Source organism: Trichomycterus rosablanca, chromosome 17, assembly GCF_030014385.1.
Source record: "Trichomycterus rosablanca isolate fTriRos1 chromosome 17, fTriRos1.hap1, whole genome shotgun sequence".
NCBI classification, from domain to species: Eukaryota; Metazoa; Chordata; class Actinopteri; order Siluriformes; family Trichomycteridae; genus Trichomycterus; species Trichomycterus rosablanca.
Window position 1 is genome coordinate 3,390,915 of NC_086004.1, and position 27,328 is coordinate 3,418,242.

Genomic DNA, 27,328 nt, shown 5'->3' on the forward strand with positions numbered 1-27,328 from the left:
TCGATATATTAGCTGTCAGTCCACTAAGAAATATGCTGTTAAAAAGCTAGATGATTTACTGTATAGATTACTTTATAGCACAAAAGTGCATGAAGCACAATGTTTCTGTCTTGAAAACAAAATTCAGCCATACTCAATGCTTACAAATTTCGGAGGGGGCACTGTAAGGCTCAGACTGGTGAGACAGACCTCCTGGCCACTCTGTGCACAGGCCACAAGCCGCAGAGCAACATAAAACCCCTACGAACATGAACACAGACCAGCTTGTTTATTTATGCACACAATCAGTAATGCAAAACGTTTATAATTCTGTAAGAGAGCAACATCTGCTCAACCTGTTTGTCCAAGAAACCTTTTGCATCTGGATCAGCCAGGTCCCAGATCTGTAAGAGAAGTGAAAACCACCAACTTACCGTCTTTCCTATCGCTCTTTTGTTTTAGATCTTTAAACAAAAACACATGTGAAGTACAGTTTTAAATCATCATAACATGTATTTAAACAGGATATGCATGGAAAAGTGTCATTGTAATAACTGGTTGTTTCACAGCAGCAACAACTGTAACCATGTGCTTCTGATAACTGGAGATTTTGTGCACCACTGGAGTAAGTTTGTCTTTGACAAATAAACTCTGACACACCTTTCCCAGAGTAATATCAGGTAGGCCTGATTTCTTTAGGAACATGGCAGCTTCTGTAGGTCCTACTCGTCCAGTGTTTCCTGGATCCACCTGTTAAAACAGATTCAAATAAATAAACACACCACTGAGCCTTTCCATGTCCCGGTATACAACATTCTAATGTCCAGACATGTTTATAATAGTGTATGTCTGTCAAACTCATTTCTAAGCAAAAGATTAAATCAATGTTATTACATGTATGGTAATTAAAAGTATGGTAAATGAAAAACCTTCTGTATCATCAATCATTCAGCACTCAATCACCTTGTAAATTATTCCAAACTACAAAACAGAGGTTTAATAAATGGGTTTTATTAGTGCAGCATAACCTACCTGTCGGTAATAATTTTCATACATTGGGTTCCCACCTGACAGCTGTTAAAGAAAAAATTATAATTTACATTATTAAGCAAAAAGAATTGACATTATCACAAGCAGAGCTGACTGATATCTGTATATATAACTGCAAAGGCTACAGCAAATTATTTTAATTATTATTTTAACCTTATTAAACCATTTATTGAGCCCCATGCCCTGTGGATGGGAGCAAATATATACATAAATATATATATACACAAAAATATAGTCATTATATGGTTCAAGCTGCCAGTTTGCCACTGTTGGGCCCCTGAGCACAGCCCTTAACCCTCAATTGATTAGACGATATACTGTCACAGTACTGTAAGTCTCTTGGATAAAGACGTCTGCTAAATGCCGAAAATGTAAATGAGTCAACATGAGAAGCATCACAGCATCAAGATGCATCCACCACACAGGAACCAGGGTCCCGGGGACTTGATCATTATGCAAGAAGCACAAGAGATAAAACGACAGGGTGGTGCCGCACCACACAGCATCTTAGTTTCCAGTCAATGCTTGTAAGTTTGGCATGTTCTTTTCTTGCGTTTCTTGTAGGTGAGGTGTTCCTTTATTATACATTGCACCAAATTAAGATTAAGTAGCTTATTCTTATTATTATTATTATTATTATTATTATTATTACTGGTTACACAAGATTCATCTGTTCAAGTTTAATATTACACACAGTCATGGACAATTTTGTATCTCCAGTTCACCTCACTTCCTCCCGGAGGAAACCCACATAGACACGGGGAGAACATGCAAAATCCACACAGAAAGGACCCGGACCGCTCCATCTGGAAATCAAACCCAGGACCTTCTTGCTGTGAGGCGACAGTGCTACCCACTGAGCCACCATGCCGCCCCCATTCATTATATAAATAAGATAAATATATAAGTGATAGCTTATATATGGCCAGTGATAGCTCAGTGGTTAAGGTACTGGACTAGTAGACAGAAGGTTGCCGGTTCAAGCCCCACCACCACCAAGTTGCCACTGTTGGGTCCCTGAGCAAGACCCTTAACCCTCAATTGCTCATCGTGTTCAGCTCATTGTGTAAGTCGCTTTGGATAAAAGCGTCTGCTAAATGCTGAAAATGTAAATGTAAAATGTAAATATAAGAAGGTTTTGTGTGTGGCTTAGAATCTCTAAATACAGCTTGTGTACAGAGTCGGCACCTGCGCATTCTTACTTAGTAGAGATCTGTAGCCGAAACTCTCAACTGGAATAATAATTATTATTATTATTTATTAGGATTTTAACGTCATGTTTTACACTTTGGTTACAATCATGACAGGAACGGTAGTTACTGGTTACACAAGGCTCATAAGTTCAAGTTTAATGTCGAACACAGTCATGGACAATTTAGTGTCTCCAATTCACCTCACTTGCACGTCTTTGGACTGTGGGAGGAAACCCACACAGACACGGGGAGAACATGCAAACTCCACACAGAAAGGACCCAGATCTCTCCATCTGGGAATCAAACCCAGGACCTTCTTGCTGTGAGGAGACAGTGCTACCCACTGAGCCACTGCACAGGATGCATCACTGCCATCCGCAATCATGACCAGAATGATGTGGTTAGTGTAAAGTAACTGAATCAGGACTGCAGGTACAACTACGTTAGGTGTGTCTGATAAACTGGCACTTCGGATATCAAAGGTATAGCAACTCTACATGTTAAATAAGATATAACGAATGTCAATAAATAACAAAATAAAATGATAAAACACACACACACACACATACATACATATACACACACATCAGCTTCGTTCACTATAAACCACCTCTTTTCGACACATACTGGTGTATGAGCTGCTTTAAAGCATTCAACGGCAATAACAGTTAAGGTTAATGCAATGTTTATAGTGTTTGCGGTTACATAATGAGCTTAAAATAGAACTTTATTCCTCTTCATGTTATACAGTTAAGTAGAAATGTTACCAAAATGATAAATATTGCAAATACTGGATAAGTCTGCTACATTCTGCAGGCGATTAGCTGACTAGCTGGCTAACACCGTTAGCTTTCATCCATAAGGACCACAGCAATTTGAATAAACCAGACACATTTAATCACCTAATTATTTATCCAAACAATATTTGAATTATTTAATGAATATACTCGGCGTATATAAATATAATGTTAGCCCTATAAGCTTGTTTTAGATCATATTTACCTGAGTAAAGGTGGTGAGCGCTGCCATTTTCCCTGTTGCTCCGGGAACCACGGGCGACTGCAGCGTTATTTTCCCACCTGTTTTGCGGCAAATTCGACCTCCCATACCAGGATTGGCTAATAGCCGTAGCCTTCTTAACTTCTTATTGGTTGATGGCGCCGCAGCAGACCAATCATAAGCCAATCAGAGGGTAAGAGGTGGGATTTGTATGAAAACGGGTGGGAAACAAAACTAACAGGATTAAGCTCTGCCAGCCTGCCAGCTTCTCGTCTGCTTCCAATTTACCAGACAGGCGTCCCACACTGAGAATGAACTGGCTGCTTAGACACAAGCACAGTGCAATGTTTTATTGATTTACAGTTTTAAATAAGATATATATGGAGGACGGGGACGGGGCGTCAGTCCATCGCAGGGCAGACACGCATACACACACACACACACACACACACACACACACACACACACACACACACATTCATGTATAGGGCATTTCACTGTCTCCAATTAATCTGGCTGCATGTTTTTGGAGACGCTCCGGTTTCCTCCCACAGTCCAAAGACGTGTCCATGACTGTGTTTGATATTAAACTTGTGAACTGATGAACCTTGTGTAATGAGTAGCTACTGTTTCCTGTCATTAATGTAACCAAAATGTAAAACGTGACGTTAAAATCCTAATAAATAAATAAACAAACATAATGGCTTATTAAGCCATACTGGGGCGGCACGGTGGCTAGGTGGGTAGCACTGTCGCCTCACAGCAGGAAGGTCCTGGGTTCGATCCCCAGGTGGGGCGGTCCGGGTCCTTTCTGTGTGGAGTTTGCATGTTCTCCCCGTGTCTGCGTGGGTTTACTGCGGGTGCTCCGGTTTCCTCCCACAGTCCAAAGACGTGCAAGTGAGGTGAATTGGAGATACAAAATTGTCCATGACTGTGTTTGATATTAAACTTGTGAACTGATGAATCTCGTGTAATGAGTAACTACCGTTCCTGTCATGAATGTAACCAAAGTGTAAAAGATGACGTTAAAATCCTAATAAACAAATATAATGGCTTATTAAGCTGTACTGTAATTGAGTAGTGTTCGGGTGGGCGGTGCTAATTTTTTAAGGATTTCTTATTGGTCGAGCGGGGCGGTGCTGTGCTGCTATTGGTTGAGAGTTGCGGCCCGCCATTGGAGCCTGGAAACAGCGCCACAATTTACTTTTGAGTCTGTTTGTGTTTACAGTGAAACTCGGTTCATGTTACACTGAGAGACGCGCCGTCCGCGACACCGAGTTCAGTCAACTATTAACTAACTCACCGCGCTGGATCTTTACCGCCCATTAAACCGCGCATGATGCTGGAAGTTGAGCAGTTGTTGTTATTTGAGACATTCTGCTCACAGTGTTAGAGGAACCTGAGTGCTGCTGCTGTTAGCTTAGCCGGTTAGCTGCTCTGGGTGGAGCAGAGTGGTTCAACGTTACACTGAAAATGCAAAATACATCCAACGTTAACAGAAATAAAACGGTAAGTTAAACGCATTAAATATTGTAGTTGCATATTAAATCTAACTGTTACTGTACATTTGTTTACAAGCTAATAAAGTGCTAACATGCTATTCTGCTAGCTTGACGTGCTACGTACACCGTTTCGTGCATTTTAACTTCATGTGAACTGCATGTCAATGTAACCATGCAGCATCTGGAATGATGGTCTGATTTCTAGAATGTATCACCTCCGTCTCAAGCCTCAATGTGTTTAATTTCAAAAGATCCGTTTAAAATTAAAAGCCACTGACTTGGAATGGTATGTACGGAACACTGTTAAAGTGCTGGTAACAGTAATCCGCACAGGACAATTTAGGCTTAATTCTACAACAAGGGCTTCAAATCTTTATTTTCTGTACACTTTAAACCACGTTTATCTCCCTTAGGTGTTCCTGACAATTTTAATTGGTTCGATCCCCAAGTGGGGCGGTCCAGGTCCTTTCTGTGTGGAGTTTGCATGTTCTCCCTGTGTCCATGTGGGTTTCCTCCGGGCGCTCCGGTTTCCTCCCACAGTCCAACAACATGCAAGTGAGGTGAATTGGAGACACAAAATCGTCCATGACTGTGTTCGATGTAACCTTGTGAACTGATGAATCTTGTGTAATGAGTAACTACCGTTCCTGTCATGAATGGAACCAAAGTGTAAAACATGACGTTAAAATTGTAATAAACAAATAGTTAGCCAAACATGTCTGTATTAGATGCTTGACAGCACTGCTGGGAATTTGAACACAGGATCTCTGTGATTGTGGGCTAGTGTAATTTACCACAGCACCACCCGGGAGCCTGCAAACATTACATCTATATTTAAAAGAATGCCTGAAAATGTTGTAAAGGTCATACATGAACCCCATATCATTATGCCTTAGGAAGAACGATTTCCAGCATGGTGAGATTTACTAAACTACTAACTATAAATGCTGACATGAACTAAGTTGCAATTAAAGTATAAAAAACATACTGCTTGTCAGTCATGAACTAAATCTAATAAATACATTGTGTAAGTACAGCAGGTTTTTGTGTAAAGCATTATAATGACGTCTTTTTTTTAATCCGCTACGTCACAGTGAAGAATGAATCACATTCAGGTGAATTTGCGAGGTTTGCCCTCCCACGTACTGGATGCAGTGTGCAGACCAGATACTCTACAAAATAACAGGTAATGACAAATAATCTTAGACTCATATAAAGGATGCTTTTTATTTTAAATGCCAATTTTAAATTTGATTCCATTGTCATTTTATTTTGAAGGTCACCGGAGAGCATCATCACTCCTCTGACGTTTCCCAAATCTAAAATGCACCTTTGGGATCCGACGCCTACTGGCACTTGTGTCAATCTCCACCTTTCCTTTTATAGGTGAGCGACTTTAATTTACAATAATGACTGGATAAAATAAATGTAAGCATGTTAGGGTTAAGGACCTTGTTCAAGGGCCAAGCAGTGCCTGTGTGTGTGTGTTAATCTGGGCGAGGCCAGTAGCGCCGGTGGAAGGATGCCGGTTGCTGGGTGACAGGTAGGCATAATGCTCTCATCACTCTTCCTGCGCTCCCGTGACATCGGGAGTGGCCCTGGGTGCCGCCGGCGACTGCCGCTTGAGCCGCCAGTCTTGCGCGGATCCTAAAGCGCAAATGTGAACAACTATATATCTCTGTATCATAAAACTCCTCTCATGGTTTTAACACCTTTTTTTTTAATAAGAATGTTTTAAAACATACAAATGGCACGCCATAGAGATGGCTCTAAATACAAAGCTTATATTGGCGATAAAACTCAACCAACCAACCTAAAGCGCCATCCTTCATGCCTCTGTTGCATGCATAAAGAGATGAACCTGCAGCTTAACGATCTCTCGTCCAGTACTATAACCACTAAGCCACCGCTCCATAGTTTACTGAATCAGAAGACTGATCACTTCTCAATGGTTAGACTAGTTTTAAAATGTTTATAAATGTTCAGAACTAAAATATTCTAAGGAAAAATGTGTAAGTAAAGCTGGAAAATGATTTAACAAGTAAGATAGCATGACTTGTGTGTATGTATGTGTATTTATTGCTTCTTGTATTTCAGAAAACCCAGGCTTCTTCTCACGGAGAAGGCTTTACGTTTGGCTCACCGTCATGCACGGCAGAGCAAAAAGCCTCAGTTTTCATGTTTCCTGATTGGCACATTAGCTGTGGACAGTGGTGAGTGCACTTGCTTTTTGTATCCAGCTTTCGCAGAGCATCAAAATCGGCTCTGCCTTTATATCCCGTTCGTTCTTTGTAGACGAGGAGGGTGTGACTGTAACCCTGGATCGATTCGACCCTGGCAAAGTGCAGCCCGGCGGGACTACAAAGGCCCCGACGGCTCCCCTCCCCGGGGACGTTCTGGTGCCGTGCTCGTTTGACGTGCAGCCTGTTCCCGACAGCACGGTCTACTCCGCAGATGACTTTGACATCTCGTTTAAGGCAGGTTATTATGATGTTATCTTACCCTGTGTGGGTCTTCTTGTGCCCGTCATGCTGGATCAGTAGAATCCGATTCGCACACATTGTATTCGTAGTAGTGACGTCGCTGCTTGCTCTTTACTCAGTGGGGTGTCATCGCGCATTATAGCAGTAATGAAGCGTCACCACGGCGGTTACCACAACCCGTCATTAGCAGCTGCCCTGACTGTAAATTGCTCTTACCTTTGTAAGGGGCAATTATTACCACAATAGCACTAGCTGTTCCTCAGTGAAGCAGACGGGTCTGTTTTATTTACACTAGCCACAGAATCTGGCTGAATCATTACAAAGAGCAGGTGTACACACACATGTTATGTATGTTCAGCTCTGTTAATAATCACTCCTGTTATATTCCAAATGATTAAGAATAAAAATGAAAATTTGAAATGGACCCACAATATAAAGACAAGGACAACAAGCAGATTTAAGCAATACATTTACTTTGAGCAGACGCTTTTATCCAAAATGACCTACAGTACTGTGACAGAATACAGTCTGAGCAATTGAGGGTTAGGGGCCTTGCTCAAGGGCCCAACTGTGACAACCTGGCAGTGGTGGGGCTTGAACCAGCCACGTTTTTGATTTCTAGCCCAGTACCTAAACCGCTAGGGTACAACATTTGACAGACGCTTTTATCCAAAGCGACTTACAATAAAGACTGAACACAATTTGAGCAATTGAGGATTAAGGACCTTGCTCAGGGGTCCAACAGTAGCAACTTATTAGTCCAGAACTTTAACCACTGAGCTACCACTTCCCATAATACAGATCCTGCCATAAGATGACCCAAATGTGTTAAACATGGCATTTAAATCCAAACAAACACCCTAAATGAATGTTCTGAGCACTAGAGTTAGGCACTTTTAAGCTGTTTGTTAATTTTTGGGACAGGATTTAGGTATATATGAGTAATAAATGCATGTAAATACTGTTATAAGCAGCAGTAGCTTAGCTACTAAGATTTACGTGACCGGAAGGTTGGAGGATCACGTCCCAGGATAGACCAAAAACACATTTAGGCCCTTGAGTGCGATCCTTATCCTACATTTGTCAGCTACATGCTTGTTTGCTTGTAAGATATTGGGGGGGAAAAAGTGTTGTTAGGCTTTAGGGTAAATGTTGCAGTATTAAAAACAATTAAAACGGAGTTGTATTTCTTGTTTGTATTAACATTTTAAAGACTTTCTTTTGCTCTCTGCCTTCCAGATGCTGGAGCATTGCTGCAGCAACAGAGAGACGCTGGAACTGTCTAAGCTGGTGAACCTGCGAGCTCGCTTCAGCTGTGTGGAGAACATGGACAGACTGAGCTTCAGCCTGCACTGGGCCGGCGTGACGCTGGCCGACTCTCTGCAGGCTGTTCCCGTTCGTGCACTTCCCATCATCCCTACTGCACTAGCCAGGAACCTGAGCAGCTTATCCAGCATGGCACAACCAGTACACTCACAGTCAGTCGGGAGAAAACGAGGGTGAGCGAACAAACACTGGCTTAGCTGAAATCATCTCAACACAAGTCTATTTGGTTACATTATTATTATTATTATTATTATGTTTTAAGTGTTATCGTTAGATGGATGGATGGATGGATGGATAGATTGATGGATGGATAGATTGATGGATAGATGGATGGATGGATGGATGGATAGATTAATGGATGGATGGATGGATGGATGGATTGATGGATGGATGGATGGATGGATGGATGGATGGATAGATAGATGGATGGATGGATGGATGGATGGATGGATGGATGGATAGATGGATGGATGGATGGATGGATGGATGGATAGATTGATGGATGGATGGATAGATTAATGGATGGATGGATAGATGGATGGATGGATGGATGGATGGATGGATGGATAGATTGATGGTTGGATAGATTGATTGATGGATGGATGGATGGATGGATGGATAGATTAATGGATGGATGGATGGATGGATAGATTGATGGTTGGATAGATTGATGGTTGGATAGATTGATTGATGGTTGGATAGATTGATTGATGGATGGATGGATGGATGGATGGATGGATGGATAGATTAATGGATGGATGGATGGATAGATAGATGGATGGATAGATAGATGGATGGATGGATAGATTGATGGATGGATGGATTGATGGATGGATGGATGGATGGATGGATGAATGGATAGATTGATGGATGGATAGATTGATGGATGGATGGATGGATAGATTAATGGATGGATGGATGGATAGATAGATGGATGGATAGATAGATGGATGGATGGATTGATGGATGGATGGATGGATGAATGGATAGATAGATAGATGGATGGATGGATGGATGGATGGATGGATAGATTGATGGATGGATGGATGGATAGATTGATGGATGAATGGATAGATTGATGGATGGATAGATAGATAGATAGATTGATGGATGAATGGATAGATTGATGGATGGATAGATAGATAGATTGATGGATGGATGGATGGATAGATTGATGGATGGATGGATGGTTAGATGGATGGATGGATGGATAGAGTAGTGAGTAGGCTGCCACTCGCTGCAGCACCGTAAGTGTATACATGCTAATATGGTAACTAGTGGTATAGATCTAATGTTCACAATGAAGGCAATTTAGCTGCAGCGTGTGGAAAAAATTTGAGATTGCACAAATATTTCTGCTCTTTCATTTCATTTTTATTAACCGCTTTATCCTGGTCAGGGACGTAGTGGGGCTAGCCCCCCACCACTGAGATCTGGCGTCTACACAAACATGATAGGTTGCGTCTCATGTTTGCGTCTCAAGTTACTCCTGCCTTGCACCCAGTGTTTCCACATGACCAGGATAAAGCGGTTGATAAAAAATTAATTATAAATAAAAAAAACTATTAAATAAAACACATTCCTGATATGTTTAAAATGCATGTTTTAATGTCAATGTGTAGATTTCTGACGATGGACCAAACTCGAAAACTGCTTCTTGTACTGGAGTCGGACCCCAAGGTCTACACGCTTCCTCTTGTAGGAGTGTAAGTACATACAGTATCTCTACACTACACGTGTGATATGATTCTTCACTACTCATATAGTTCTTTTAATGCTTCAATAAAATGAAACTAAATAAAGCAGTGATGGTTCTTTAGGGATTCTTCTTTTTATGCAATTTCCTCCCAGTAATCCTATCCAATTACCCAATTTGTATCTTACGGCTGCTGCTGTGGACCTCCACTACTGACTCCGACGCACTGCGAGTTCATATGCAGATCCGTATCAGGCACGGAGAATTACAGCCAGCAGAAGTCGTATTTGCAGCAGTTATGAGGATTTCCTAAGGTCCTCCCTCCCTCAGACAAGCCAGTTATTGTCTGCCGATAGCAGAGCTGAGATTTTAACTCGTCAGCACTTGTGGTCTAGCGTGCTTTACTGCTGCGCCACCTGAGCCCCCATTAGGGTTCTTCTTTTGTGGTTTATAGGGATTTTCCAAAACCAAAGGGAAGTCTTTTGGTTAAAAAAAAAGGGGTTTGGTAGAAAATAATTAATTGTTTGCACTATAACACACTACCAAATGCTCTGCCAGTTAAAACACACAAATTTTTTGGATTTTTGACCACCCATTTAAGGTCTTATCATGGACCACATCGACAATTTCACCTTTATAATAGCGCTTTCTCTCTTTGTTCATGTAGTTCTTTCTGACTCCCATTAATCCTCACTTACTGTAATTCAATCCGAGTTAATCACAGCCTAACCAAACGCCTCCCTGGAGGTTTGTTACTGTTAAGTGGAGGATTATTGAAGGCTGACTGAGCTTCTCTCCTCCCATGTGACAGATGGCTGAGTGGGGTTACGCACATCCACAGTCCTGTGGTGTGGGCGTGGTGTCTCAGGTACCTGCACAGCTCCTCCCTTCACGACAGGTACGTGCAGATCCATCTGTTCAAATCTCATTTCAGCAAATCGTTTACTTTCACATTTGCAGCGTTTAGCAGCCGCTTTTATCCAGACTGACTTACAATTACGACTGAATACAGTTCAGGGTTAAGGGCCTCGCTTAATTAACCCTTTAATGGTCTGACCAAGAAAATAATGTGTACAAATGTTTTCTTTGTATTTCTTAGTTACTTTAAACAATTAGTATTTTTAATGAGCCTCTATCAAACAGTTAAGAGGATCACAAAAATGATGCAACTTTTAAGTTGACATAAGGTTAGAAAGTTTAACACACAACCAGGGAGTAGATATGACCCAAACAAGGTTATGTAAATACAGCTTATTGTTACCCAGGTCTTTAGTAAGCTCAACCAAATGGCAGACCATTAAAGGGTTAAGAGCCCTATAAGGGCAACTTGGTGATGGTGAGGCTTGAACCATCTGATTACCAGTTCAGTACAAGGAAATCTTCAGCTCATACCCCCCAATAAAACTGCTTGAATTCTTGGAAGCACTTGCACTTAAAAACCCCACATAGGCGCCCGGGTAGCCCAGCGGGATATTCCGCTAGCACACCAGCACCGAGATTCTGAACTCCTGGAATATGTGGGTGGGGTCTTCTAACGCCGTGTAAGGACCCTGATTGGCGGAGCGAATAGAGGTGCCTATGCTGAGTATATAGTATATATATACACATACAGTGTATCACGAAAGTGAGTACACCCCTCACATTTCTGCAGATATTTAAGTATATCTTTTCATGGGACAACACTGACAAAATGACACTTTGACACAATGAAAAGTAGTCTGTGTGCAGCTTATATAACAGTGTAAATTTATTCTTCCCTCAAAATAACTCAATATACAGCCATTAATGTCTAAACCACCGGCAACAAAAGTGAGTACACCCCTTAGTGAAAGTTCCTGAAGTGTCAATATTTTGTGTGGCCACCATTATTTCCCAGAACTGCCTTAACTCTCCTGGGCATGGAGTTTACCAGAGCTTCACAGGTTGCCACTGGAATGCTTTTCCACTCCTCCATGACGACATCACGGAGCTGGCGGATATTCGAGACTTTGCGCTCCTCCACCTTCCGCTTGAGGATGCCCCAAAGATGTTCTATTGGGTTTAGGTCTGGAGACATGCTTGGCCAGTCCATCACCTTTACCCTCAGCCTCTTCAATAAAGCAGTGGTCGTCTTAGAGGTGTGTTTTGGGTCATTATCATGCTGGAACACTGCCGTGCGACCCAGTTTCCGGAGGGAGGGGATCATGCTCTGCTTCAGTATTTCACAGTACATATTGAAGTTCATGTGTCCCTCAATGAAATGTAACTCCCCAACACCTGCTGCACTCATGCATCCCCAGACCATGGCATTCCCACCACCATGCTTGACTGTAGGCATGACACACTTATCTTTGTACTCCTCACCTGATTGCCGTCACACATGCTTGAGACCATCTGAACCAAACAAATTAATCTTGGTCTCATCAGACCATAGGACATGGTTCCAGTAATCCATGTCCTTTGTTGAAATGTCTTCAGCAAACTGTTTGCGGGCTTTCTTGTGTAGAGACTTCAGAAGAGGCTTCCTTCTGGGGTGACAGCCATGCAGACCAATTTGATGTAGTGTGCGGCGTAAGGTCTGAGCACTGACAGGCTGACCCCCCACCTTTTCAATCTCTGCAGCAATGCTGACAGCACTCCTGCGCCTATCTTTCAAAGACAGCAGTTGGATGTGACGCTGAGCACGTGCACTCAGCTTCTTTGGACGACCAACGCGAGGTCTTTTCTGAGTGGACCCTGCTCTTTTAAAACGCTGGATGATCTTGGCCACTGTGCTGCAGCTCAGTTTCAGGGTGTTGGCAATCTTCTTGTAGCCTTGGCCATCTTCATGTAGCACAACAATTCGTCTTTTAAGATCCTCAGAGAGTTCTTTGCCATGAGGTGCCATGTTGGAACTTTACTTTTTGTTGGAGAGCTGTACTACTAAATTGAACACACCTGCTCCCTATGCACACCTGAGACCTAGTAACACTAACGAGTCACATGACATTTTGGAGGGAAAATGACAAGCAGTGCTCAATTTGGACATTTGGGGGTGTAGTCTCTTAGGGGTGTACTCACTTTTGTTGCCGGTGGTTTAGACATTAATGGCTGTATATTGAGTTATTTTGAGGGAAGAATAAATTTACACTGTTATATAAGCTGCACACAGACTACTTTTCATTGTGTCAAAGTGTCATTTTGTCAGTGTTGTCCCATGAAAAGATATACTTAAATATCTGCAGAAATGTGAGGGGTGTACTCACTTTTGTGATACACTGTACATACACCCATATAAGGGAAGAACAATTAACACACCCACATTGTCATACAACCACCATACACACAGGTAGAGAAAGCACCACCACTTAGACGTTTAAAGACTGAATCTATTATTTAGTCGTGACAATAGCAGCTCACATGGCGTTAATAATTAAACAACAACAACTAGTTCAGTAACTTTACCGCTGTTTGTAATTGTTTGTAACTATTAAACAGAAATTGTAGCCAAAATGTTTATAATCATTACTCAGTCTGCTTTGGTGTCAGGTGTTTGATTCTTAAGTTTTGCAATGATGCTAATGTGACTAATAAATAAATAACTAATAAATCATACCAACTTAAGCATCAAGCAGCTTGATCAAGACGTTGTTTGGAATATCAGTCCCGTTTTTATATGTCGTGATGTGTTATTTATTTATTTATTTTTTCAGAGTGATGCTGGGCGACGCATTCCTGGTGGTTCTTTACTCTCTTACTCACAGAGAACCCGAGTTCTACCAGTGCAGGTTGCATGAGCAGAAAGGAATGAGCTTTCAGCTTCTCAGCAGCATGGAATCACTCACCATATATAAGGTATTGCTAAGAGCTGTTAAGCAACTGTTGACTTCATTAGCGGCTCTGGGAGCAGCCACGACGTCTAGGAAAGATGTAGACAAGATTACACAGCATTACGTAATCACTGCGGCTCCATCAGCTGCCAATTCTTCCCTCCGATCTGCTGTTCTGCTACACCTCAAATGTGCCTCACTGGTATCAGATGGTCACTGCGGAGGCCATGGAAGTCCACTGAGACCAGTTTTGGGTGACTTGCACTTTAACTTGGTGCATTATCATGTTGCAAGGAGCTATTAAAAGGTCCTAAATTAAGGTCATAAACAGATGCACAAGTACACCACCACGAAGCTCAGCCCTCACTTTACACCCTCGCCGGCTGCTCCTTTAACTCTCTTCTGAACTGCTGGTATAATAAACAACCCATATCATCAGTGTCTGACACTTATGTGGGCACCACTTCTGACTATTGATTTCAGGTATGTCAGTCACATTGATTGGTAAGTAATAGGAGTAGATAGATGCAGGAAATCAGTTATATAAAATAATTGGTGTTTCCTAATTTGTGGTAAAAGCATGACACTGCCCCTGTGCACCAAGTGATGTCAATAAAGACGTGGTTTAGTGTAGAGGATCCCCAGTGGCTTGTACAGAACCCTTATCTTAACCCCACTGAACACTTTATCATCTCGTGTACATGTATTAGTGTACTGAATTCTTAATCTGATAAAAGTGTGTGTGTGTGTGTGTGTGTGTGTGTGTGTGTAGAATGTTGAGCCAGCAGAAGGCCGGTCACTACAGTTTGAACTCGGTGCTGAGAACCTGGGTCGGCAGGCCGAGCTCTTTACAGAGGCGCTCTCTCGTTCTGCATCATCCAGGTACAGTGAAGGACATTTAAAATCTGTGGTTTTAGTCTATGAGGTTGAGCAGGTTCTCACAACACCAGAATACATTTCAGTGTCAAACTGCATTAACAGTGAGTTGCAAAGTGGAGCAGCAGCTAGTGCGAGTGCTATGCAGCACCAGGGTCCAAGGGAACTTGGTTTAAACCAACCAACCGGTGAATTTGCCATGTTTTCACTTGAGTGCTTCCTCCAGCTAAACAGTTTTGCCACGAAAAACAGACAAAAAATAATTGAGTGAGTAAATCAATGACTTTTGATACTCTGAAGTGGATCACCACCTTATCCAGGATGCATTACTGCTGGTGCCCAGTGTTCAGGGTGGCTTCAGATTCACTGCGACTGTAATCTTGATGAAGCAGTTATCGATGATTTATTCACCTGCACATGGTGGCGCAGTAGCTCGGTGGGTAGCACTGTCGCCTCACAGCAAGAAGGTCCTGGATTCGAATCACAGATTGAGCGCTTCAGGTCCTGTCTGTGTGGAGCTTGCATGTTCTCCCACAGTCCAAAGACGTGCAAGTGAGGTGAATTGAAGATTCAAAACTGTCCATGACTGTGTCTGACATTGAAACTTAAGCTGATGAATCTTGTGTAACAGCCCCGGTTCTGGACTGCTTTGCTTGGGGGGGCAAAGACACAATTTGGGGGGGCAATGCCCCCCTCAGCCCCCCCCCCCCCTAGCGCCGGCCCTGTTGTGTAACCAGTAACCACCTGTTCTGTCATGAATGTAACCGCAGTGTGTAAAACATGACGTTAAAATCCTAATAAATAATAAATAATATTCAAATGTGCATGCCTATATGTCAGAATCCATCAGTTTGTTGATGTGATGTTCTATAAATGAATGAATGAAGCATTTTAAGGATGTTGATTATGGACAAATTTAAGCCGTCTTGATTCATTTGACCTGAATGTACAGTAGTTACTGCAGTTTGCCCTCCAGGGGCAGCAGAATAATAAAAACAAAAAAAACATTTATCACTTTTGTTCCTTGAATGTTAGCTGGCAGTAAAATATCTGCTCCTGTGTCTGATCAGAGCTGCAGTTGGGTCATCAGCTGCGACCCAGAACAAATTATCCGTCAGTGACCCCGACTCGGGAGTGGAAGACGAGGATCTCTCTCCACGGCCTTCTCCTAACCCTCACCCCATCAGCCAACAGGTATGAAGGCTTAGGTGTTTATCCAGTGCTTACTGAGCTTTGTTCCTTTTATGGTTCGCCATTCAGCCCTGATGTACCAACATGCTTTAATATCACGTTCCTAAAATCAATACTGGCTTATTATAACGGGATGGTGAATTTTATGAGGTCATTTCTGGCACCCTGATTTTCTGCTCGTGTTTAATATTGGGGGGTGTGGGGTATCCTATATATTTAGGTATATAGGTATATAGGGCAGACCTATAACAAAATACATGTTTCATTTTTTTACCCTTGGTCACATTAGAAACACATCGTTCGCGGTGCTGTGTGTTGTAATTTTGGCCAGGCAGTAACCAGTTAGATCTGATCAACCATTTAGATTCAGTTTAGCCATAACTTAGGATTGTATCAGTGGTTTTGCAGCTTCATAAATGGCACATGGTTTCCTAAAATTAACTTGGGGCAGTTGGTAAGGTGTGTACACAAAGGTCATTGGCTATGTTTGGGGTTTGAGGGATGGCCGGACAGTCCAGCCATTGGGAGGTGCACTAGTCAGTGTGCCCTCGGCACAGGTCCTAAGTCCAGATTAGAAATAGAAGGGCTGTGTCAGGAAAGGTATCCGGTCTGCGGACCAGAATGATCTGCTATGACAACTCCATTGGGCCGCACAATGTCTCGGTGGGTAGTACTGTCGCCTCACAGCAAGAAGTTCCTGGGTTCGATCCCCAGGTGGAGCGGGCCGGGTCCTTTCTGTGTGGAGTTTGCATGTTCTCCTTGTGTCTGTGTGGGTTTCCTCCAACAGTCCAAAAACGTGCAAGTGAGGTGAACTGGAGATCCAAAATTGTCAATGAACTTGAACTGATGAACCTTGTGTAAGCGGTAACTACCTGTCCTGTCATTAATGTAACCAACATTTGCTTATTTCCACAGGCGAGACAGGTCCAGCCCTCTGTACCTGAACTCTCTATGGTATTAGATGGCAGCTTCCTCGATGGGAAGGTGTTGGGATCCCACAATCATGCTCTACCTCATCCAGCTCAATCGAATTCTCAGCTCAGAAGTAGCAGTGGCAATCCACCCCACTCACGTCCAGCACAGCAAGTCTCAGCTCAGAGCGTTATGGCCGGTCCTCCGCCCATCAGGAGACCCCTGACCCCGGTGCTGTCCCAGCCAAAGCTTAACAGACCACAATCTGCTGTTCGGCACCAAATGCCAAAGCCCTCGATGGGCAGAAAGTCCGTTCCCTCCGTCGGTCGGAGGTTAAGTAACGGGTCCTCGGCTTCGTCGTCTTCGTCGTCTTCACCTAAAACCGGCCCCTCACCAAATGCTTCTTTCACTCAGCACAGGCAGAGAGCTGGTCAGTGTTTTGCAGACGTCCCTCACGCTGTTTCACCCTCTTCACCTGGTCCACCAACATCAAACCAGAAAAGCAAAAAAGTGTCCATCAATCCACATCAGACCCCCATGCCACAGCCCTCTCAGCACACAGTCTTCCACAGCACCCCTGCTGTCAATCCTGCCTGCACCCCCTGCACTTGCTGTTCAGCCCACCATACCCATATGCCCATGTATCAGAACAACACCTGGCAAGGAATGCCCGTTCCCGTACACATGCCCTCCTCTAACCCCGTCCGTTGTTCCTCAGAAGGAAGTCCTTATGGAGACTGCTATGTCTCCCCCACCCGGCCTGCCATGTCTTTACCCAGCCACAGGTCACCGGCTAGGAGCCCCGTGTGCCCCGTCAGTGTTCCCATGCACTGCTCTCCATCCCACGGGCCGCACATTCCTAATGCGAACACAAACAGCGGCACTTTTGAACCGGCCGTGCCCACCTGTCAGCCTCAATGCTGCCATGTTCAGCCTGGTACAACAGGGCAGCCCAGTTCTGCTTCAGTTACCAACCCACCTGCTGGCATGGGCCTTCTTCCTGCCGATGCTTACAGGCTGCTGATGGAGCAGGACAGACAGCTGAAGCAACTACAGGCTCAGGTTGGTGATTGTGTGTTTGCTCCTTCTATATCAGTCAGTTTATCCACCAGTTTATGTTCGTATCCCTGTAATGGTCTCAGCACCACCAAACAGGTGAGATGATCACAAAAATGATGCAACTCTTTATGGATGATTTTTTAGCTTCAAGTTGACAAAGGTTAGAAGGGCTGTTTTCTTAAAACTACAGTGTCATCCAATATTTTTGAGTTTAACCAAGGCATAGATATGGCCCAAAAAGGTTTATTTAAATACAGCTTATTTGCGCCCTGTGGCACAGTGAGATATTCCGCTAGCACACCAGCACCGAGATTCTGAACTCCTGGGCTCCTGAGCTGGGCGTCATCTAGCGGGCATAACTGGCAGTGCCTGCAGGGACGGATGACCAGAATATGTGGCCGAGGTCTTCAAAAGCTGTGTAAGGACACTGATTGACAGATAAAGGCGCCTGGGCAGTGTGCATGGGTGGGAAAAGGTTCCGTTAAGGGCTTTGCGGGGGGTGTCTGAGGCGTGAGCAGCAGTATACCCACCTCGACTGCAAAACATCGGGGATCCCCAGCAGCAGAAGACAAATTGACTACACTAAATTGGGAGAAAATGGGAGAAAAAGGCATTTTATATGTAAATATGTATATTTTTACCCAAGTATTTCGACTCAAGGCCATTAAGGGGTTAAATAATTATCAACCATCAAAACAGATGTTTTTGGGAACAATGCTTGGTGGCTCGTAGTTCCTCATACATGGTGTGACAAATTAGGAACATCACGTTTGGGTGGATAAACGTTTGTTTACACCACAGACTTCATCATGTGACTGAATGTGGCTAACGTCCAGGTCTTTATACTCAGATTTACACACAGATGGACAGGGCTTCACGTGATGCTTTCAAACTGCACGTTATACACCTAGAAATTTGGCTACAAAGAATTTAGTAACCCCCCCCCCCCTTTTTTTGGTAATGGTGATTTGAACCAGTAATATCTACTATGAATACCAGTTAAATGATTGGCTGTGTTTCAAACAGTCTAGCCAGTGGGAGGTGCCAAGGTGCCATGTACTGGTGCCAAGCCTGAAGAGCATCCAGTGTTAAACTCTGCCAGATCAAGAATGCAGGCTAGACTTATCCTCTGTGGTGACCCCTAAATATGGGAGCAGCTGAAAGGGAAAAAAAAAGTGGATTAATAAATAAAATGTGCGTACAATACAGTTTTGGCTCCAGTGGTAACATGGTGAACTACAACAGTGTTATAAACCAAAAATAACTGAAACGTAGCTATTGTTAGAACAACCAAGTTGATTCCTGCAACCAACCGATACCAAGTAATAAATAACTAGTTATACTGACCTTGTGTTGTTTAGATCCAGAAACTTCTAGAAGCCCAAAACAAGGTGTCTGGACCATCGCAAGCATCAGCAGAGAAGCAGTATGAGCAAACCATTCAGACCTCATCGCTTTCAGAGCCCCAGAAGAAAACGAGTGTCAGCATCGCAGTCGAAACAGGTGCTGCGAACCCTCCGAACTTCACCAGCTCCTACGTTACACTGTTTTCTACCGGAGCACAGTTATTAACTCTGTGTGTAAATGTTCTCCCAGGTGCCAGTTTGTTCTGGGGTGGTCCTGGTCCTGAAGGCTCCATGCATGAAGGTCAGGCTCCAGAGGAACAGCCCGAGACTCAGTGGCAGTGCAGCGGCGAGGAAAACGGCCCCGCTTTCTGCAGGTTCGATTCGGAGGATACCCAGTGCAGTGAGAAACGGAGCCCTGCGACCCCGCCCCACTACACGTCCCCCAAACACTTGTAAGATATTAAATATTTTAAAACCACGGGCATTCATGTTGAATTGCTCTCTCTTATAGCTTTACTTTAATATATACAGATACAGTGTATCACAAAAGTGAGTACACCCCTCACATTTCTGCAGATATTTAAGTATATCTTTTTATGGGACAACACTGACAAAATGACACTTTGACACAATGAAAAGTAGTCTGTGTGCAGCTTATATAACAGTGTAAATTTATTCTTCCCTCAAAATAACTCAATATACAGCCATTAATGTCTAAACCACCGGCAACAAAAGTGAGTACACCCCTTAGTGAATGTTCCTGAAGTGTCAATATTTTGTGTGGCCACCATTATTTCCCAGAACTGTCTTAACTCTCCTGGGCATGGAGTTTACCAGAGCTTCACAGGTTGCCACTGGAATGCTTTTCCACTCCTCCATGACGACATCACGGAGCTGGCGAATATTCAAGACTTTGCGCTCCTCCACCTTCCGCTTGAGGATGCCCCAAAGATGTTCTATTGGGTTTAGGTCTGGAGACATGCTTGGCCAGTCCATCACCTTTACCCTCAGCCTCTTCAATAAAGCAGTGGTCGTCTTAGAGGTGTGTTTGGGGTCATTATCATGCTGGAACACTGCCCTGCGACCCAGTTTCCGGAGGGAGGGGATCATGCTCTGCTTCAGTATTTCACAGTACATATTGGAGTTCATGTGTCCCTCAATGAAATGTAACTCCCCAACACCTGCTGCACTCATGCAGCCCCAGACCATGGCATTCCCACCACCATGCTTGACTGTAGGCATGACACACTTATCTTTGTACTCCTCACCTGATTGCCGCCACACATGCTTGAGACCATCAGAACCAAACAAATTAATCTTGGTCTCATCAGACCATAGGACATGGTTCCAGTAATCCATGTCCTTTGTTGACATGTCTTCAGCAAACTGTTTGCGGGCTTTCTTGTGTAGAGACTTCAGAAGAGGCTTCCTTCTGGGGTGACAGCCATGCAGACCAATTTGATGTAGTGTGCGGCGTATGGTCTGAGCACTGACAGGCTGACCCCCCACCTTTTCAATCTCTGCAGCAATGCTGACAGCACTCCTGCGCCTATCTTTCAAAGACAGCAGTTGGATGTGACGCTGAGCACATGCACTCAGCTTCTTTGGACGACCAACGCGAGGTCTGTTCTGAGTGGACACTGCTCTTTTAAAACGCTGGATGATCTTGGCCACTGTGCTGCAGCTCAGTTTCAGGGTGTTGGCAATCTTCTTGTAGCCTTGGCCATCTTCATGTAGCGCAACAATTCGTCTTTTAAGATCCTCAGAGAGTTCTTTGCCATGAGGTGCCATGTTGGAACTTTCAGTGACCAGTATGAGAGAGTGTGAGAGCTGTACTACTAAATTGAACACACCTGCTCCCTATGCACACCTGAGACCTAGTAACACTAACGAGTCACATGACATTTTGGAGGGAAAATGACAAGCAGTGCTCAATTTGGACATTTAGGGGTGTAGTCTCTTAGGGGTGTACTCACTTTTGTTGCCGGTGGTTTAGACATTAATGGCTGTATATTGAGTTATTTTGAGGGAAGAATAAATTTACACTGTTATATAAGCTGCACACAGACTACTTTTCATTGTGTCAAAGTGTCATTTTGTCAGTGTTGTCCCATGACAAGATATACTTAAATATCTGCAGAAATGTGAGGGGTGTACTCACTTTTGTGATACACTGTATATACTCATCTAGGAAGCCTTTCTTCATGACTTAGGAAAGTGTCTGTGGGAATTTACGTTTACATTTTCGGCATTTAGCAGACGCTTTTATCCTAAGCAACTTACATTACAGTTACAGTATACAGTCTGAGCAACTGAGGGTTAAGTTCCTTGCATAAGAGCCAAACAGTGACAACCTGGCAGTGGTGGGGCTTGAACCAGTGACCATTTTGATTACTAGTCCAGTACCTTAACCGCTAGGCTACAACTGCCCTATTTGTGACTGTTCCGTGCACAGTGTCAGTGAGGTCAGGCACTGATGTTAAGAGAAGGTCTGGCTTGCAATCCAAGTTTAATTTATGCTGAAAGTGTTGAGTTGGGTTGAGACCAGGGCTGTGTGTAGGCAACTGGAGCTCCTTTCCACCCAACTAGTTAAACTGTGTCTTTATAGAGCTTGCTTGGGGTAGCACTGACGCCTCACAGCAAGAAGGTCCTGGGTTCGATCCCCAGGCGGGGCGGTCCGCGTCCTTTCTGTGTGGAGTTTGCATGTTCTCCCCGTGTCTGCTTGAGTTTCCTCCGGGAGCTCTGGTTTCCTCCCACAGTCCAAAGACATGCAAGTGAGGTGAATTGGAGATACAAAATTGACCAGGACTGTGTTTGATATAATCTTGTGAACTGATGAATCTTGTGTAATGAGTAACTACCGTTCCTGTCATGAATGTAACCAAAGTGTAAAACATGATGTTAAAATCCTAATAAACAAACAAACAAACCTAACTAATAGTGGACTTTTGGCCACATAGTGTATATAGTCCACCACTAATTGGACCGGTTTGAGAAATCTACACCCCGTTTGAGTATCTGTTGCTTAAAGCTGTGTTTATTTGCTGATGAGGTTGCACTAATGGTGATATAAGGTGAAACAGTGTTAGGTATTGATGTTTTCTGTATGTATTTTTTTCAGCAACTCATCAGATGTAGGAGTGTCTTCATTCCAGAGTCCTGTGCTGGGAGAAAGTGCCAGCATGTATTATGACTCTCAGTCCCGGGACACGGCGGCATTTTCTGAAACCGGAGAGACACAAGATCATAGATTTTATCAAGACCTACTGGTAAGATCAAATATGTAACGTGGAATAATGACGAGTCCATTACTTATTTATTTATTTATTTTTTCCCCCTTTTTTTCCTCCCCCTTTTAGCGCATCCAATTGTTCAGTTTGCATCGTGCTTCCTCTCGGTCTATGCCGAACCCTGCCCTGACCGAGGAGATCGAAGCTAACCCATATCCCCTCCGAAACATGAGCAGAAGCCGGATGCATTTTTGCCAGCCACACATTGATGTGTGACCCTAAGGGCACTCTTCCTCATCTCTTGTGCAGGCGCCTCTATTCAGCCGGCAGAGGTCGTAATCGCATTCTGACAGAGTGAGACCCACATCCGGTTCTTTGTCCCACCCCCCAACTGAGCAACCGGCCAATCGTTGCTCATACAGCCACTCGGCTTCGAACCGGTGAAGCAGAGCTGGTTGCAGCGTGTCTTTTTACCGCTGCGCCACCTGAGCGGCTCATTACTTAGATACATAATTCACACTGTCATAGAACTTTAATTTTAATTCAACTCTATGTATATAAAACTATGAACTTTACTAAATCTTTCATTAATTCTTTGAGCTGTTTAGGTGCCAACAGCCATAAATTTGACAAAAGCATCTGCAAAAATTGCTTTGCTAAATTTACATTTACATTTTTGGCATTTAGCAGACGCCTTTATCCAAAGCGACTTACAGTAGTGTGACAGTATACAGTCTGAGCCATTGTGGGTTAAGGGCCTTGCTTAGGGGCCCAACAGCAGCAAACGGGCAGTGGTGGGGCTTGAACCAGCAACTTTTTGATTACTAGTCCAGTACCTTAACCACCAGGCTACAACTGCATTAACAGCAGATATTATTAGATTTTGCATTATTGTTATTTTCATCATCTGTGTTAACCTGGTCAGGGTTGCGGTGGGTCCGATACCCTCAGGATTACACTGGGCAGAGGGCCAATCCATCGCACAGCTTTGTCCATCTTCCCTACCTCAGCTAGCCAGTCACGTCTGTGTAGATGTCCGGCCGGTCTATAGCACCTCTGAGATTCAAACCTGGGTCTCGGAGGTCGTGGGCTAGCGTAATAGACCTCCGTGCCTCCCGAGCACACGCAGACATAAATATTTCACACAGAACATGTTTGTATCTTAATGACTCTATTATTATCATTATTTTCTTGCAGGGTCAAGTGAACAGTCGTCTCCGAGACTCTGTAAACGAAGAAGAGCCTTCGGACACGCCCGCTCCTCGTACCAGACAGAGTCCGTCCCCCGGGAGTTCACCGCAGACCGAACCTGTACGCAAAGAGCAGAGCCGAGAGAAGAGACCCGCTCGTTCAGGAGAGGATCAGGTGTACAGCGCCACCCTGAAACGGCTGCAGCAGCTGGGCGTTAATGTGGAGCTCTGCACAGAGAGGAACAGCTGTGCCACTGTGGAAAGCGCCAGGTAAACAGTGAAGCTCAGTCCACCTCCCGAACAGTCTTTACCAGTTAAAAGGATAGCAGATGGTGAGAAAATGTCGTGATGACCCTGCTGTAGGCTTAGGGAGTTTGTCCTGTCTGTATTCTGTTTATTCTTGCTTGGTTCTCAGACACTACTATAGGAAGTCTATACATAAATCTAAACTGTATAGAAATCATTTCGATTCGATCCACGTCTCTCACTTACACTCACAGCTTTACTGACACGACAGTGATCTGCTGTGGTGCTGGTGTGTTTCAGAGGCTCCGGCTTTTCTTTCCTCGCTCCAGACACTATCAATCAACTCAATCAAGTCAATTATCCAGCTCGCTTAAAGCCTTAACTTAAAAAAAAGTACTCGCTTAAAGGATCCTTGGGCGCTCAGGTGGCACAGCGGGATAATAATAACTAAGCGGTGGGGTCATCAACGCTGTGTAAGGACCTTGGTTGCCCAGGGTGCCTGTACAGAAGTGGAGGAGCGTGAAGATCACGGCGTGGCTACTAGTACGCAACCTCACGTGCAAATCCACTGAAGTATGGGTTGGTTGGGCTGTGCACACTTTGTAGGAAGTGTGTTAGGCGAATATGGACGCCATCTGGGTCCTCAGCAGTGGGAGAAAAAGGGGATAAAATTCATAAAAAACAATAATAATAAAAAAAGGTGCTTGGGTGGTGCCGGGGTAAAACATGCTAGAGATTTCAAGCTTGCAAGTTTGAATCCCACGACTTGCTAATGTCATGTGTTAGGTATAGCATTGACTCGTGTCTACTGCTGGACAAAACTGCCATATGCAAATGGAAGTTGGGTCAGGGATCTGTAGAAAACTTCTTGGATCTCAGCCAGTTAAGGCAGCTCCCTAATGTGTTTAAACAGGAATATAATGAGGTAAAATGTGTCTCTGCTTATGGCATTTGCACATGATCATTTACTTAGCTAAGTGACGGCTGAATTCAGTACAGTACAGTACAGATATGGTATTCTTTACCTCCTATAGCAGATCTAAAGCAGGGGTGGACAAACTCATACTCTAGGGACAAACGCCCTTTACATGGAATGTCCAGCAAACTCATGCCTGAGTGTCCACTTATTTTTGGTTATCCCAAAGCTGCTTTAAATAAAATAACAAATAATATTAGCTGCTTTGAAGACCTGTGTGTATTTAATGTTCCTGTTTTTTGTGTCTAGCACGCTGGCTCGTATAAACCCTGACGCTGTGATTCCAAGGCTGGCACTTTCTGACATGGTGGCTACTGGCACCAGTTTCTGGGGCCTAAGTGGAGGAGTGGATCTGAGCCTGGAGGCCAATGCCATCGCTCTGAAGTACCTCAGCGACTCTCAGCTCTCCCGTCTCTCGCTGGGAGGCCAGGCTCCGGGTGCCAGGATCGACCCTGGCGCTGTGCTTTTTGGAAAGAGCCGTCTGGAAAAGAGCAGCGTCGGACTGAGCATCCTGTCACCTAGCAACATGTCGCTAGCTACCTGCACGTACATGAAGAAATACGGGCTGATTGAAGGCGGGGGCAGCAGTGAAGAGGAAGAGGACAGCGGTGAGAAGGATCTCACTCAGAGAGCACAGACTGACTCGGCTCTCGGCCACTCACTGCAGCTCGACAGTTCGGATAACGCTGACCAGGAGAAGGACGGACGAGCTGATTTGATTCTGAACAGCATTACTAACAAGCAGCCCGAGCCGGTTCTCTCCAGTCAGAGACCTCAGGACTCTCAAAGCCAGCTGATCAGAGACTTAAGGCCCAAAATGCAGCTTTTAACACAGAGAGCCAGCTCGGAGAAAGAGAACGTCCAGAAACATGTTCTCCCTCAGCGCAGGCCGTCTGTGTCTGATAACCAGAGGCTCGCGTCCCTCCCGGAGAGTCAGGGATCTGTAGGGAACTTTTTGGATCTCAGCCGCTTACGGCAGCTCCCTAAACTGTTTTAAACACAAATACAACCAGGTAAAATGTGTCTAGGTGTTTTTATAATAAGATATATGTATGTATAATTGTGTATACCTCTTTTTATGTTGTTTTTATGTTGGTTTACTGTGTCACTTTCATTTTTTATAATTATAACATGTTTTATTTGTGTGATTTCTTTTACCACTGCATTTGGAGTCCAAACCATAAATCATATGACTTACTAAAGTGGGCATTGTTCCATTTAATGTTTTCTGGTTTTGTTCAACTTTTTATGGTGCTGCCGGTCATTTTATAAAACTTGTAGGGCTATCCAGATGCATTATTTTACTTCTTTTTTTTTACTGTGGTTTTATTAGCTCAGAGTGTCTGTCAGGTTTTTTACAACATGAAATAAAGAATCTTCAAGAAGCAGCAGAATCCAGTTGCAATCCTATAAACCAAGCCTTAAACTGAGCCTCAGGATGGGTGTGGAGTGAATGCTGTAATCACATTTAGGATTATGTAACTGGACAGTACCTTCACTGATTAGTCATGCATTGTCTTCTGTGACTAGGTTACTAATATGAAATGAATTGAATGCTGTAATATGAATGCTAAAACTATGTGATTATATCATATCTTTTATTTCCATGTAGGGGCTCACAGTTTCCCAGTTTGGTGCCTCCCTGTGAAGTTTTTATCTTTGTGTTGATTGTAAATGCATGTATTGTATAAATGTATGAATGTTTCACTTTAATTAAATAATTTGGACAGTGGCTTTGTGTAGATTCTCTCTTATTGTATTTACTGAATGTAATTTGCTGTGCTGAGAAACATTAACTGTTGAGAGATGGGTTATACTGGTTTCAAAACGTGCCAGGAAATGTAGGTAATGCTACTCATATTTCAGTGGTAAAAACGTCGAGTGTTAATAATAGTCTAATAGGGCAGAGGCTTTCAGCCTGCAGGGTGCTAGCATCTAATTTTATAGCCCACAATTTAGGTATTTATTTTTAAGTCATTAATGCATGTACGCAGACCACTTGACTTGTTTTGACAACCACAGAAGCCACTTGATTATAAAGGGTTTTAAAAACACTGTTTAGGGATATTAAGTGTTCCAAAATATAATTTTTCTGGAAATAAGGTTTGTATTTTACAACCCTGGTTCTAGTTTTTGTATATTAAGTCCATGAGCATTTTAATACACCTCCTTGTTTGTTGTTGTAGTTAATGGTGCTGGCTGTGTTGAGATTAAAATTAAACCGCTGTTTCACTATAAATCACTAAAGAAAGGCACTATTTAACAACAGAGGTGTTCAGCCTGCGT

At 43.6% G+C, this 27,328-nt stretch overlaps 2 protein-coding genes across 4 annotated transcripts in view; one reads left to right on the forward strand and one right to left on the reverse strand.

The window, feature by feature from the left end:
- eps15l1a (epidermal growth factor receptor pathway substrate 15-like 1a) overlaps positions 1–3,300 on the reverse strand; it is a 33,133-nt gene extending 29,833 nt beyond the window's left edge. For all 3 annotated transcript variants that reach the window (XM_063012419.1, XM_063012418.1, XM_063012420.1), the window contains exons 1-5: positions 3,225–3,300; positions 1,012–1,053; positions 640–729; positions 336–383; positions 145–240 (exon numbers count right to left, since the gene is read on the reverse strand). In XM_063012419.1, coding sequence (XP_062868489.1) covers positions 145–240; positions 336–383; positions 640–729; positions 1,012–1,053; positions 3,225–3,251 — 303 coding nt within the window. In that variant the 5' untranslated portion in view covers positions 3,252–3,300. The remainder of the gene's footprint in view (positions 1–144; positions 241–335; positions 384–639; positions 730–1,011; positions 1,054–3,224) is intronic.
- Positions 3,301–4,508: 1,208 nt separating this feature from the next.
- Positions 4,509–26,774, forward strand: stil (STIL centriolar assembly protein). The gene is made up of 17 exons (XM_063012655.1): positions 4,509–4,730; positions 5,818–5,909; positions 6,002–6,109; positions 6,821–6,936; positions 7,019–7,200; positions 8,446–8,705; positions 10,155–10,238; positions 11,040–11,126; positions 13,900–14,041; positions 14,789–14,898; positions 15,963–16,086; positions 16,999–18,057; positions 19,416–19,557; positions 19,651–19,852; positions 22,522–22,669; positions 23,828–24,090; positions 25,292–26,774. Exons 2-17 carry the CDS (start codon positions 5,824–5,826, stop codon positions 26,037–26,039), a joined length of 3,861 nt encoding a protein of 1,286 aa, XP_062868725.1. The 5' UTR covers positions 4,509–4,730; positions 5,818–5,823; the 3' UTR covers positions 26,040–26,774.
- The last annotated feature ends 554 nt before the right edge of the window (positions 26,775–27,328 follow it).